The sequence below is a fragment of the Macrobrachium rosenbergii genome, chromosome 22, assembly GCF_040412425.1.
Source record: "Macrobrachium rosenbergii isolate ZJJX-2024 chromosome 22, ASM4041242v1, whole genome shotgun sequence".
Taxonomy (NCBI): Eukaryota; Metazoa; Arthropoda; class Malacostraca; order Decapoda; family Palaemonidae; genus Macrobrachium; species Macrobrachium rosenbergii.
Window position 1 is genome coordinate 12,707,743 of NC_089762.1, and position 14,009 is coordinate 12,721,751.

Below are 14,009 nucleotides of genomic sequence, written 5' to 3' on the forward strand. Positions count from 1 at the left end.
GCCGGAAAATTGTCGAAAATCGTCAAAAATCATAAGAAAACCTTACTTTTAATGCTCTGGGTGCATTGAAAACGATGTAAACTGCATTATTATTGAGTTTTACATCAAAAAAACCTTCAAATTATGATTATTCTGCCGTTTTGGGGCCATATTTCTTCCGTCTTCCGGATCGGAAATAATTTCTGATGAATATATTTAAAACGATTGAACGTCGTAACCCGGAACATGTCTGCGTATATATATACATAAGCGGGAAATAATTTCTGATGAATATATTTACATATATATATATATATATATATATATATATATATACAGTATATATATAATATATATATAATATATATGCCGGAATATATATATATACATATATATATATTATATATATAGGACTACCTGTATATATACATATATATATATATACATATACATATATATATACATATACATATATATACATATACATATATATACATATACATATATATATATATATATATATATATACATATATATATATATATATATATATATATATATATATATATATATATATATATATATATATATATATATATATACATATATATATACATATATAGTTCTGCATATGTATATGTTTGAGAACCACTGATGTACTAATATACCATGAACCCATGAAAGGTCTTCATGGTGTTCAGGCATGAGTTTGAGAACCACTGATGTACTCTATTGCAGTGCAGGTACAGGAGTAGACAGTAGAACATTCAGTACAGTGGCAAACCTGATGCGCCCCAAGGAAAAAAAAGTTACGTATACCTTAGTTTAACTAGACCACTGAGCTGATTAACAGCTCTCCTAGGGCTGGCCTGAAGGATTAGACTTACTCTACGTGGCTAAGAACCAATTGGTTACGTAGCAACGGACTTTCAGCTTCTTGTGGAATCCGAACCACATTATACTGAGAAATGAATTTCTATGACCAGAAGTAAATTCCTCTAATTCTTCATTGGCTGGCCGGAGACTCGAACTCGGGCCTAGCAGAGTGCTAGCCAAGAACTCTACCGACTCGTCCAATGAGGAACTTACATCCCAAGAAAGATGGATATAATTACAAACAGTTCAGTTGATAAAGTCAGGAAATAAGGACAGTTGATCTTGGCACCTTGACTTCCAGAAATTTGTTTAAGGGGATCGGCCGCCTAAAAAAACCCAATAATCTTTAAAAAATTCGATTTGCTGAAAAAAATTCTATGGCTTCGTATAGGGTTCAAGAATGTGTCCACGAAATATTATGCTAAAATTTGCCGTATTTCTCTAGTTATGGCCTAAAATGTAACAATAACTATATACCCATAAAACACCAGTAGCACAAATGATTTAGTCTGGTATAGTTTTTGCGATATATATTCTGAAAACTTCCTTTGAAATGAAATGTATAATGTCAATAATATCCTACTCGGCACCTTTTAGTTATTCCTAGCCATGACAACACACACGTCATACCATGACGCCGACTGTAACCGAGAGTTGCCTATAAACTTCCAAGCTAGAAGGACACGTTTTTTCATGCTCGCTAGCCTTGACTGAACTCTGTATTTTCTGCGGTGTTTTTGTTTTTTCACCGTGCCTAAAAGGTCCAGAGTTCACTTCATGCTTCTAGAATGCGGAAAAGCCAAGTGGAAAAGTCCAGGCGAGAAGTAGAAGAAAGAGTTCAAGAAATTAGTGCCATAGAGGGGAATGGAGCGACGGAGAGAGAGAGAGAGCTGTCGCCCATCAAACGGCGCAGGCAGCGATCTCTGCTGACCAGAGACCAACCACATCCACCCCTAAACGCCTCTTTATTTGTTCGTCACTACCAAAGGGCAAAGATATTTTAGAAAAGAAAGCAGAAGCTCGGAGGCTGATATTATAGACGATCCTGAAAATAAAATGATCATAATAAGTGAAGCAAGACTTGATGAATTACTTGAATCACGAATCCCTAATTGTGAATGTAAAGTAATTCCCAGGATCCATTTGGCAAGGGATGGATTCGAGACACTAATAAAAAAGTGTAGGCAACTATGATACCCTAGAGTAATACCTTGCAGCAAGATCAGACAGGGGACCAGGAACCTAAAATTTATAAGAATGTGTCTTAGGCACATAAATAATCAATTAATATTCTTATTTATAATCATTTTGCATTAATTAATACCCAAAAATAAAAATTAAAACCATAGAATTAATTGTAACACAGTCTTTGAAGTCCCTTTTACTTTTTTATGTAATTAAAACTTTGAAGGCCCGTTTCTCAAAACATAAGTTTTTCGCCTTTAAAATGCATCTCCTCCCTTAGTATTGGACCAATCTAAATGAAATTTTAAATATAACATGGGGAAACATGGTAGATTAAAACAAAGCCTTTGGGGATTTTTAATATTTTGAGTTTCTGATTTTTGGCAATTTTTTTTTTCTGTAATTTTTCCGGGAAAATTTCATTAAAAAAAAAAAAAATTCATATCTCAAAAAATAATTGAAAAATCAAAAATCCCCGGCTTTGTATTGAAGGTCCATATGTGTTTTATACGTGGTTCAAATCTCATCCCTTAAAACCAAAAAGCAAAGGAGGAGATGCATTTTGAAAATGGCCATTTTTGGCCGAAAAATGCTCTGGCGTCACAAAACCTAAGGTCACTGAACAAAAATTTTTTCCCCAGAAGTTCCACACAATATCCTTTAACAAACCCCCTATATATCAACAAGCTGTCGTTAAAAAAGTCGGAAACCGGCCGATCCCCTTAACCTCTGAAAAAGTTTAATCATAGTCCTTCTTTTCTCGACTTACTGAAGTTGGTTCTGTTCTGCTACGTCTTCTTGCACCCTTGAACAAGCAAGACATCTTTAATATCCATTTACATCTGGAGGCTTACGCCTTTCGCCGTTCTACGTGTTTCGAAGATGATCAGTGAGATTGATCATTCCACTTCTGTGGTCCTGTGGTTCTAATGACAGTATGACATCTATGTTGCCTCCTTAAAGACTAGACCTTCAGCCCAATGCCAATGACTCGTTTGTTAGCTTCGAGTTGGTCGAGAAACAGTGTCCAAATTGTCATTTCTCTGACTAGTGAGATGATCAAATGAGCGTACCCTACACTTCCTGGTGGACATCAGTATGTTTCGGGCCAGATCTTTCAAGGCCAGGGGCATCGGTCTGTACATTGCATTCAGGAAGACCGTGTTGGCCGAGTACTAGGATGGAATGTAATCGTGCAGCTCACATTCATCTCCTTTTATCTTGGGACATTGCCCATAGGTCCTTGGACACTTTTTCCTTGGATCCTGTGGTGGATGCCCAACAAGTCATGTAGTTCACCCAGCTTTGAGTGACAGGTTGCTTCTCACCTAAGGTGTGCAGCTGCAAGGGGAAGGTGTGTGTAGCCTCCTCCCTTTCTCCTGTTTTCCTTCCTCTTCCAGTGGACAGAGGAACAGTGAACGATCCATCACGTGCTGGACAGGCGTGCATGCAGGTGATCTAGATGACTGATTATCATATCTATAATTTAGCTCCATTTGGATTAGTAGATGCAAATCCTTCTTTCTCTCTAGCAGTGTGAGAAAGGGACTGACTATGAACAAGCCAGTTGGTCATTCTTAGCTTTATAGTCTGTGATTCTGTAGGTTCTTCCAAACCTTTTAGAATCAAGGATATTACATTCCATTAATTCGGAATGCCCAGAAGTCTGGCAATTGAACGTCTCTCTTGTTCAATAGATCAGAGGTATGGTCTCCTTCCTTTGCTCTTTCATGACCAGGAAGAGTACCCAGGTGAGCCAAACTACCAATCAGTTCAGGGATTTACTCAGAATCCTCCCTCCAAAAGTAAGTCTCTTATATCTAAAGACTTAGAGTTTGTATTTGTATTGGAACAAAGGACAAATTTTTTTAATAATTTGTATTTTTCCTAACATACAAACCTGAGGTCTGTACATAAAGGGCTCACCTCTTACCACCCCTCATTCTATTACCTTGACCAAAAGGTAAACTACGTTGAATTGAGTGCTCACTGACTTGGTGGGTGGTGCTTCTGCCCTTACCATCAGTAGCTATTACCATTACCACCTTGCAAAAGTTTAATAACCAGTTTCCCAGCTCGCTGAAAGTTAATTCCATATGTAAAGACCTCAGGTTTGTATGTTAGGAAAAATACAAATTACTTTCAAAATGTGTCATTTTAATGGGTAGCAGGTTTTGCTTTTTTAGTGTCTTCTCAGGAGGACAAGGTGAAGTTTTGAAGGTTGATGGTGTTGGGAAGAAAGACGCTGAATTTCTCATCACACTAGTCTGTGGATTTGTGGGTTAAACTTGACTTGAAGAAGGGCGAAGGTTTTCACAGCTTTTTTCAAGACGGGTTATGCCAAAGAATGATCTCACCCTTCAGAACAATAAAATGAATGAATTACCAACAAAAGGAGAAGTCTTTCAAATTTTATTCAAAGAAAAGGCAAAATTACGGAACAGATTGGAGCAGGAACCTCCTTGGTCTATTCAGAGAGCAAAGTTAGGTTGGAAGTGGGGAAATGGAGGTCTGATACTTTGGACTGCAGTTTTCTTCAAAGTTCTTTCATAATGCGCAAAGGGATCTACAGCCAAGACTTTAGGTCCGCTAATCTGAAGTGTGTTTGGGAAAAGGCCAGACCTCTTCTAAAGCTTAGTCAGGGCCCCAGCATTCTTCTCTCTGGCACTTTATCTTCTTCCCAGCCATGGCCCAGAAGAAAGGCAAGAGGAAGGAGGAGGAGGAAGACATTTAAGCCAGCCATTGTCCCCCTCTCTATCAGCTGCAAGTTGTGGAATGCATTTCACACAATTGGATGGCATGGTAGAGGCAAAGATGTATTGTGTGTTGTATAAGAGAGGAAAAAAAAAGAGGTTTTCTTATTTATGTAAAATGTATTTTGAAGAGTAGTTTTTATGTGTTAGGCAGAGTAGTTGAAACAGAATGATGCCCATGTTATTCAGAAGTGTACTATATTTTCAGTATACCTATTGTGTGTTGTTTATGAGAGAGAGAGAGAGAGAGAATAGGAGTTCACTATTTTTGGTACATTTTATTTATACAGTATATTTTATCAGTATGCAAAAATAGAATAGCCAGTTATCTTTTGCATCAGGTTTTCAGTTTAAAGTGTGATGGATGTTGTTTGTAAGTAAATTTAGTGTTATTGGTTATACAGTATTGACAGTATGGAGTTACAGTTTTATGGCCGTAGAGTTTTTTACCCAATCTGGCAGGGCCTTGGCCCTATTTTTGCAGGTAATCGAAGGACTAATGTATTAGGTAGTGATGGGGTAACACACCCAGAAAGAATTCACAATGTCATAAGATTCCATTTGTTGAGATAATTTGTTAAGTAGGTGTCAGCATTATCTAATTTGTCATCAGATGCAGATATCATCATCAGGTATTTACAAGTGTCATTCACCAGAAGGTAACCACATCATCAGTATATTCTTGATGTGGGTAGACTTCATTGTCGAATTGTTTCATAAACACCAAATTTTACTGGCTATTCACTTCTTTACGAATTCTCTTTTATCTTGCTATTCAGTTCTTTACAAATTCTCTTTTATGTTCACAGTTACAATGCAAATCTTATGTTAATTTGTTCAGTCATTTCCTTTTCTGTGCTATTTTCCACTTTAAACTTTTAGATCCACATTAAAGATCCATATAAATGATTGTGTGTCCCCTTCACAATAATGCCGCAGTCATACGTCTCTCTTTTAACATGGGAGAGTCCATTTTGTACATCACAATTATCTGGGATTTCACAATACGGTACACTGTAATATGTTACCTTTGAGCTGGTCTTCCCATCCCACACAGGAAATGAGAGTTCTCGCTTCCTAGGATTACGAACAACCCCATTCTCTGTCACCCATGGCATCATATATGTCAGCCTGTACAGATGATTACAGGAGTCCTCTTTCTCCTGCTTACATATGTGACCAGAAGGCTGACAATTCTGGCTGGAACAAAAACACTAGTCTTGTTTATCACAGTAGCTCTCACCCAGAATGAATTTTCATATAAAATACAAAGGTTTGCATTCTCATAGGAATGAAATACACATTTCGGAATACTGTAATTTGAATTTCTCCTAGTCTTTTATTATAATCCCATTCCTAACCAACCCTTCATTTGTGTCTGCCAAAGGAAAAAGTGACAGAATTAATTGATTGAGTTTAGGTTTTTCCCACCTTTCACTCACCTGCTGGTACTTAACTACCTAGTTACCAAGCTTCAACAACAGAACCAACTTTTGCCAAATGTTATCCATACCACTTCAGGTCTATACAGTGAACCCCCCGTATTTGTGGGGAATGCGTACCACACACCCCTGCAAATAGCTAAAATCCGCTAATACTTAAAACCCCTCTAAAAACACTTAGAACTGCCCTTTTTGATAGTTTAAACACAAGAAAAACCCTGTAAAAATGCTTATACCTGAGTATTTTATTCATGAAAATTATATGAAAATACAGTGAATATTTCTCAGTGAAAAATACCGTGAATGGGTGAATTTTCCGCAAATAATGGCTAGATATGTTCCACAGAGAAACCCGCGAATGCGGGAGTCTGCGAATCATGAGAACGCAATTACGGGGGGTTTACTGTATATGTAGAAAAATGCAGATTTTTTTTATTTGAAATAAAAAAGAAATTCATTGTTACTGTACAGTAAGACAGATTCTGTCTATTATAAATAAAGGAAATTCACATAGCTTTTCAAGTGAATGGCTTTTAATGGTAAGGTGTGCTTTCAGACCGAATGATATGCAGTGACAATCTGTCCGGAATTCCTCTTCTTGTCCTTGCGAACAAACAGGACCTTCAGGACTGCATGGGCGTCAGGGAAGTAAAACCAATATTTAATCAGTCAGCAGATCTCATAGGGCGACGAGATTGTATGGTGATGCCTGTATCAGCTCTCACAGGGTATGTTTTATTCTGTATTGTTCTTCATTTTGTAATACAAAAAAGGTTCGTAGGGCCGCATGGATATTATTGTGCTAATAGAGATTCTTGGAATTACAAGGATTTTATTGTGCTAACAGCATCATGACTTGTAGCTTTCAAGGTGAGCAGTTGTTGTTAGAAACATAAAGGTGAGCAGTTGTTGTTAGAAACATAATAAATGCTAAGCTGAATTGGAATCATTATTGCCTGTGGAAAACTTAGTGATATACATACACTACCTCAAAACTGACAAGAATGAGTGAACCCAAATTCTCTTATTTCCCCTCACATTGTGCTTTTTCCAAATTCCTACATGTTAAGAAACTGGAAGTAAACGACCTCCATGCACTTCATTTTCAGTGTATTCCATAATGCTTAGTTTTAGTATGTACTGTATTATAACTTTTATATCATCAGCTGAGGTGTGAATACCAAGCTCTTTTTGTTCTCTCTCACTCTTCAATGATGTGGCTTTCATCACATTTGATTTAGCTGTTTGTATGGGAATACAAACCATCACCTTTTGTGTAGTTGTATTCCTTAGCATGAGCTGGAATAGGTGTTTGAAATTAAGTAATAAGGTACTGGTACAGTTCCTGCAATTTGACTTTGTGCTGTGGGTGCATTTGCAAGTCCAACATTGAACTGTGAAAAAAACAAATTTGTAAAAAAAAAATAGTATTAGTACTAGAACAATAAAGTTTTTATGGATCACAGTTGTTAATGCACTAATACAATTTGGGACTGAATTCTGTCAGTTTTCAGTAGGGCCTTGGATCATGCTATCCCCCCATCTACAGTATATTTGTGCATCAAAATTCTATGAAAATCAGTTGGAAAAAACTCATTTGAAGAAATTGACTAACTGATAACTGACCCCTATTCTGTCATGCAACAGAGAAAATGGATGGGGGCGGGGGGTTAGTTGAGGCAGGAAAATTGTGTCCAGTCAGTGCATGAATGACCATGACTCTCTGGAATTTTCCTGTTTGCTGAGAGCTGTTGGTTGAAAATAGTTCCCATAACTCAGTCCAACATGTCAAGGCCTTATACATCACGTGAGGGCTTGGTGAGTATTATTTAGTGTTACAAATTAAGTTTAAAGACCAGTGAAATTAGCCAGACAGATTGATTTGAAGCTTTGGACAACACAGAACTGTCTCATGAAGTACCGGGAGGGAGTAGAAAGAGAGGTACCGATGAGCAAACACAGTGGTGGGAAGCAAGTCCTGGTAACCCCTAGGACCCTCCATTTTGTGAAGAGAGGTTGAAGCAAATCCAGTCATTACTGCCTGTCAGCTTAAGGAGGGCAATCCTGATCCCTCGGTTTGTACCATTCAGTATTATTTGAACAAGCAACTTGGATTTAAACAAGTTTCTGCAAAAAAGACCTGTAGTTTAACTGAAACCCAGAAAAAGAAAAGACTATTTTAATTTTCTTAAAGGATTCGGTTTAAGTGACCAAGTGTGGTGGTGGAAAAATTCCAATCCCTTTGATGAATGGTTAATTCGTACAAGTTGATAGACAGTCCCAAAGAGTATCAAAGTGTGTAAAGAGGGTCATGGAGGACATACCAAGTATTAGAGCATTAATAGGTAGGTGAGTGTTCCATAAAAATTTATTTGTTCTCATACTAATATTATTTTTTTACTAATTTGTTTTTTCATGGATTGGTGTTGGTTTTGCAATTGCACCCATATCACAGTCAAATTGCAGAAACTGTAGTTAAGTGGTGGTAGGTGGGTGAGTGATGGAAAATCTTGCTTACCTGCCATCACTGAGCACTTTTCGTTAGCCACCGTTGAGTGAGGACATCTTGCTGTGTTCCTCCTGACTGGCAATTAGAAACTTGTTTTACTTTCTCTGTATGCATGGTAATTTATCTTGTAAATTATGGATATGCCTAAGAAAAATGGATAGTGAAGAAAGTGAGTGGTTCCTTAATGTTTGTGTCTGTGGATCCCCACCAATAATGTTCCTTATGTATGGCTAGGACTCGTAATCTAGATGTTCCCAACAAGAATTATGCATCTTGGTCCCCTTCACATAGGAACAAGTTTGGGAACGAGGAGAAAGCTTCAAAAGCGTGTGCTGGTATCATCTGGGGGAAATACCCCCTGTTGACACCTCTGAGTCTTTTCAGTTCCTCCCTCTTCTTCCTTCCTCTTCCTCCTTCCTCTTCCTCTCTGCTCCATAAACTTCTCCCTGCTCCTTCCATGCTTACAACTCTGGCCCTGTCCAAGGAGGGTATACTCTGAAAGGTGGATAATCAACATGCACTCTTGTTTAATGAGAACCCAGGCACATGTGTTGGGGTATCCCCAGTCAAGACCTTGACACATGCTTGTGCCCCCACCTACCATTCCCACTATGTTGCCTGTTCCAGGGATGGAGCCTTCCCTCTGCTCACCGTAGTGTCAGCTTGGGCCCATTTGTAGGATATAAACTCACTATGTCACCTGGCTGATTGGCTAGTTCTGGCATCCTCAGAGGTACAGCTACTCCAGAACAGAGACTGCCTCCAGTAATTTTGTCATGTTGTGGGAACTGTAATAAACTGTGAGAAGCTGGATCTCATACCCAGGCAAGATTATAGGCACAGCAGAATAAAGTATTTGTATCAGACTCTTGTATCAGCAAGCTAAGGGAGGTTTTTGCTCAGTTCCTGTCATGACAGGAACAACCTGTTTGGGAATCTCTCATTCTTATTCGTTCTGGAGTTTGTGGAGAAAACCCAGAACCCTCCAGTCTGACGAGAATTCACAAAGCCAGGGGCATGGAACTCTCTGTGCCATTTCTAAGCAACTGTATGGTTTCGTAATGAGGGCAGATGCTTGAAAATGTCAGACCACCTATACTTCATTTTACCTAAGGAAAATCACCCACTATACTCTGTCCAAAATGTCGTGAAACATGGAGTAGATTTCTGGCGTTGCTGCTTTGCCCCAATTTCATTCATTAAATCTCACTTAAGGCTGGAAATTAGAGTAGATCTGGCATATACTTTGCCACATCTCTGTCTCAGGTCAAGAAGGTTAAGTAGCTTAGTATTGTTCTGATACCAAAGCGTGACGGTTTAAGACGGAAGACTTCCCACAACAGCATTTAAGTGCTTGGACACAAGAAGATACATTCAGTGTCCATAAGTATTTTATAAATAATAAAGTTGGAAAAAAAATGAATACATTAAGATTCCAGTAATGCACTGAACTATATTTTCATTTGAGATGAATATCTTGAAAGCTGTCAACAAACAGAAAACAAATGTCTTCATAAGAGACATTGAATTCATAAGAGACATTGAAACCAAGTATAGTCAAGGTTGTTCTCTTGGAGTTTGAACTATTATCTGTGTTAAAAGATGCTTCCTTGTCTCTCATACTTGATATTGTGCTCACATTGTTCTCACAAAATTTTTTACATGCATATTTGTGGAAATAAAGAAAACAGTCAACTCTATTAGCTGCTCTCAGCAACAATCTCAAAAGATATGGTAGATCTTAAAACACAGCTTTTGCTTGGCTGGAAAGATTTATGATAGTATGGGATTGGAAGAGAAATTTTATGACTGGATTAAAGGACTTTGAATGGAAGGATGCCAGGATTAACATGAGCCAAATTAAAAGTCTTGAATTTTGGCAATGCTGGAAACCTACTCTTTGTGTTTCATGACATTCTGGAAAGACTATAGTCCCTGGATACTGTCTCCTTTGGGCCTGTGGTGGCTGCTGTACAGGTTGTGTAGCCACCCAAGCTCCTCATGGAAGAAGAGCATCTCTCATAAGGTACTCAAAGGGCAAAAGGCTAGAGTTGAATGGAAGAGTGACTGGCTGCTTTTTTTTGTTTCATGCTTCTTTTCTGCCTTCAGCCAGGAAGCATCTTGGACCCAAGTATATGTTGGAGCAGGCCCAAATGCAGGTAAGCTACACAATTAAGGATCCCTTTAACAAAGGCTTTTATTACAAGTCCACCTCAGTCGCCCTGCTTAGTCCCTGATGCTAAAGGAAAAAGTGCTTAGTGGTGGCAGGTAAGTGCTATATTCCTCCCACTCACCAATCTTGTTAAGTTCCAACGACTGATTCAAGCTCTTGCTTGAATACTCCTGTGTAAAACTCTGTGGTTTGTATACCTATGAAAAATACAATTGAAAAAAGTTAGGACTGGATTTACTTCTGTTTGTATTTTGGATCTCTCTCTCTCTCTCTCTCTCTCTCTCTCTCTCTCTCTCTCTCTCTCTCTCTCTCTCTCTCTCTCTCTCTCTCTCTCTCTCTCTCTCTCTCTCTAAACAGAAAAAGGCCTTCAATCAGTCTCCAAAATCAATAATTGTTTAGTTACCATTGTTTTAATTGAAATGAAATAAGTGTTGTTTACTCTTTCCGAGGTAATTTATGCCTTTGTGAACATGGTGTAATTTTTGTATGTGACATTTATCAAATGCTTTCTTTCCATAAAGTTTATGTGGAGTGCATTAGGTTTTTTTAATTGTGGTGTGTGTATAAATTAGTGCAAAGGTTATGAAAAATTTTCAAATATTGTTCTTACCTTGTTAAGAAGGAAGTTGGGTAAAGAAAGACCGTAAGCAGATTTTAGAGTTGTAAGCTTTTGAAGCCACTGTATTCTTTGTACAGATAGAATATTTTCTTCTCTAGGTTTAGATGAGACAAATTTATGATGTTGATGGTAAGCTCCAGGATGTTTTAAGGTTTTAAGCAAGTGGTTTGCACCTTTCAGAGCTGGGGTTGATGAAGGCATTGACTGGTTGGTGGAATGTATCAAAAGGAATAGTGATATTAGACCACCACCCAACCACAACGATACCTGATGCCCTATTCACATTATATCCGGTTTTCCTGCCAAATATGATAGAGTACTCTCTCCATTTCCTGTTGAATGGACTGCAGTATTTATAACATAGCATGAAATTTTTAATGTTCTGTATATGTATGTATATATGTGATCTGCAAAACAGAGAACATACATAAATTTAAGAAACTGGTTTTTACAGCATTCTTCCTGGTATTGGTCAGTCTAGCATTATCACAGATCTGAAATAATTGAATAAATTTTGTAAATTTATCTTTGTGTATGTGAATACTGCTATGCTCACAAGTTGCAGTTTGGTGTTCCTTGAAGACTAATGGTAATATATTTTGAATATATATGTGTGTGTGTATATATATCAGAAGTTTAGAAGTTTAAACAGTTTAATATCAGTAAGGTATGTTAAATGCAAATAGATAGCAAACATTTTAGAAATGTTGACATGTTGTAACATACCAAATGTATCATGCTAGAAGCCTCTCCTTTGGTGCCAGAAAAATTGCTCTTTAGGAAATGCAGGTACTTACTGGTTTGCGTGAGAAACTTTTTTACTCCAAAAATTTTGGTAGTGTGCATTTTCTTCGGGTTCATCGTGAAGTTAGAAAATTAAGAAAATTTCATATATCAAAACAAAAAGTTTTGTGTGTTAGGTCAGGTTTTGATAGGCTTTGTAAGAGTACAATAGGAGAGAGTAGAGATAGCTCTGTATTATATACAGGGTAATTTTTTATGAAAATTCTCAAGATAGTAGATGTCAGGGACCTGATGGATAATGTATCCAGACTGTGACGTCAGGTGATATCATCTACTGTTCTTAGCTGTTAGGTCCTTACATGATCATTCATGAATAAACCATTATGAACTGCAACATATTAAGTCCCTCACTTCTTTCAGAATCAAATCATCAATTTTTTTTGTTAATCCTCTTTAGTCTTAATTGAATCATCTTTACCTCACCTCCTAACAGTTTTCTAGAAGTCATTGTAGAGTCTCCAGTAGGTATCCTTGGCCATCTAGTGCTTCCTACAGTAGATAATTAAATTTGTGAATAAGTCAGTATGCTGTTAAATGTTGAACTTATTAGAGACGTTGTTGAGAATTGTAAGTATCTACTGAAATAATCAATATTTGACGGTATATAAATATAAGGAGTATGAATTCTTAGTAAACTTAGAAAATCAGTAAAGTTTCAGGAATTTGTTGGTTATTTCATGTTACCTTACAGAGGTGTTAATGTTAATGTTGGTAGAGGGCCAAGGCTTATTTTCTAATGAAGGGTAACTTGCAATAATTATTTTTGTAAAGGGTTGGTATTCCATGTTGAAAGCCTTTTCAGTATTTACTCTTTAGCCATCTGTTTTTTATTGCATGCCTGGTGAGCTCCTTTTTTCTTATTTCTTGTATATAACATTAGTTTTATTATATTAAGAAAATTGTAAATAATGTGAGTAGGATATTTCTTGTATATTATGTTATTTGATCTTTTTTTATCGTAGGTTTATGATGAGGTACAAGGTATTGATCCTGTGTTGGAAAGAAATAAAATTGTTTCAGTTCTGCTTAGTAATGAAAGCAGTTTTTAGAGTTGTAAGCTTTTAAAGCCAGTGTAATCTTGTACAATTTAAGTTGTGTTGATATATCATTTCATATGAATGCATTGTGATTTAAGTTTGTACAAAATGTGTGTCTGAAGTTTGGGATAAGTGTCAGGTATTTTGCAAGACCAGAAATTTTGAATTATACTAAATTTCATCATAAGCAAATTTATTGAAGTATTGCATGGGATTTTCTTATTAATACTGTATTGTTTTTGAAGAAAATACTGTGTGAAAGTGAAAGAACAAGGGACATAAGATGTTCAAAGAAAGATTATTTAGAGTTGTTGTCTTTGTCCCTTTTTTGGGGGTCAGGGGGTATTTTTAAGGGTACGTCACTGAATACATGTGAAATAAAACTTTTTGACATCTTTCCATGTTGTTTAGTTGAGTGCCATTTATTTTTCTGCTTCATAGGAATACTGTATGCTGTTACCAGCAGGTCATGCCCTTAGGTATTCCTAACCCTTTACTATGAAAAAGGCATAGCAAAGAGCATCTTCTAAAATCTAAGTATCAAAACATGGATAAGTGCAGATGATCTAACCAAATAAGTGGGGGTTTCTTTTCTTTTTCATGTTTCAGTTTTAGACCAGTTGAGAACCTTT

General features: G+C 37.0%; 1 protein-coding gene across 3 annotated transcripts in view; it reads left to right on the top strand.

Moving 5' to 3' along the window:
* Arfrp1 (ADP-ribosylation factor related protein 1) overlaps positions 1–13,776 on the top strand; it is a 140,305-nt gene extending 126,529 nt beyond the window's left edge. For all 3 annotated transcript variants that reach the window (XM_067124220.1, XM_067124221.1, XM_067124219.1), the window contains exons 5-6: positions 6,792–6,963; positions 11,717–13,776. In XM_067124220.1, coding sequence (XP_066980321.1) covers positions 6,792–6,963; positions 11,717–11,807 — 263 coding nt within the window. In that variant the 3' untranslated portion in view covers positions 11,808–13,776. The remainder of the gene's footprint in view (positions 1–6,791; positions 6,964–11,716) is intronic.
* The last annotated feature ends 233 nt before the right edge of the window (positions 13,777–14,009 follow it).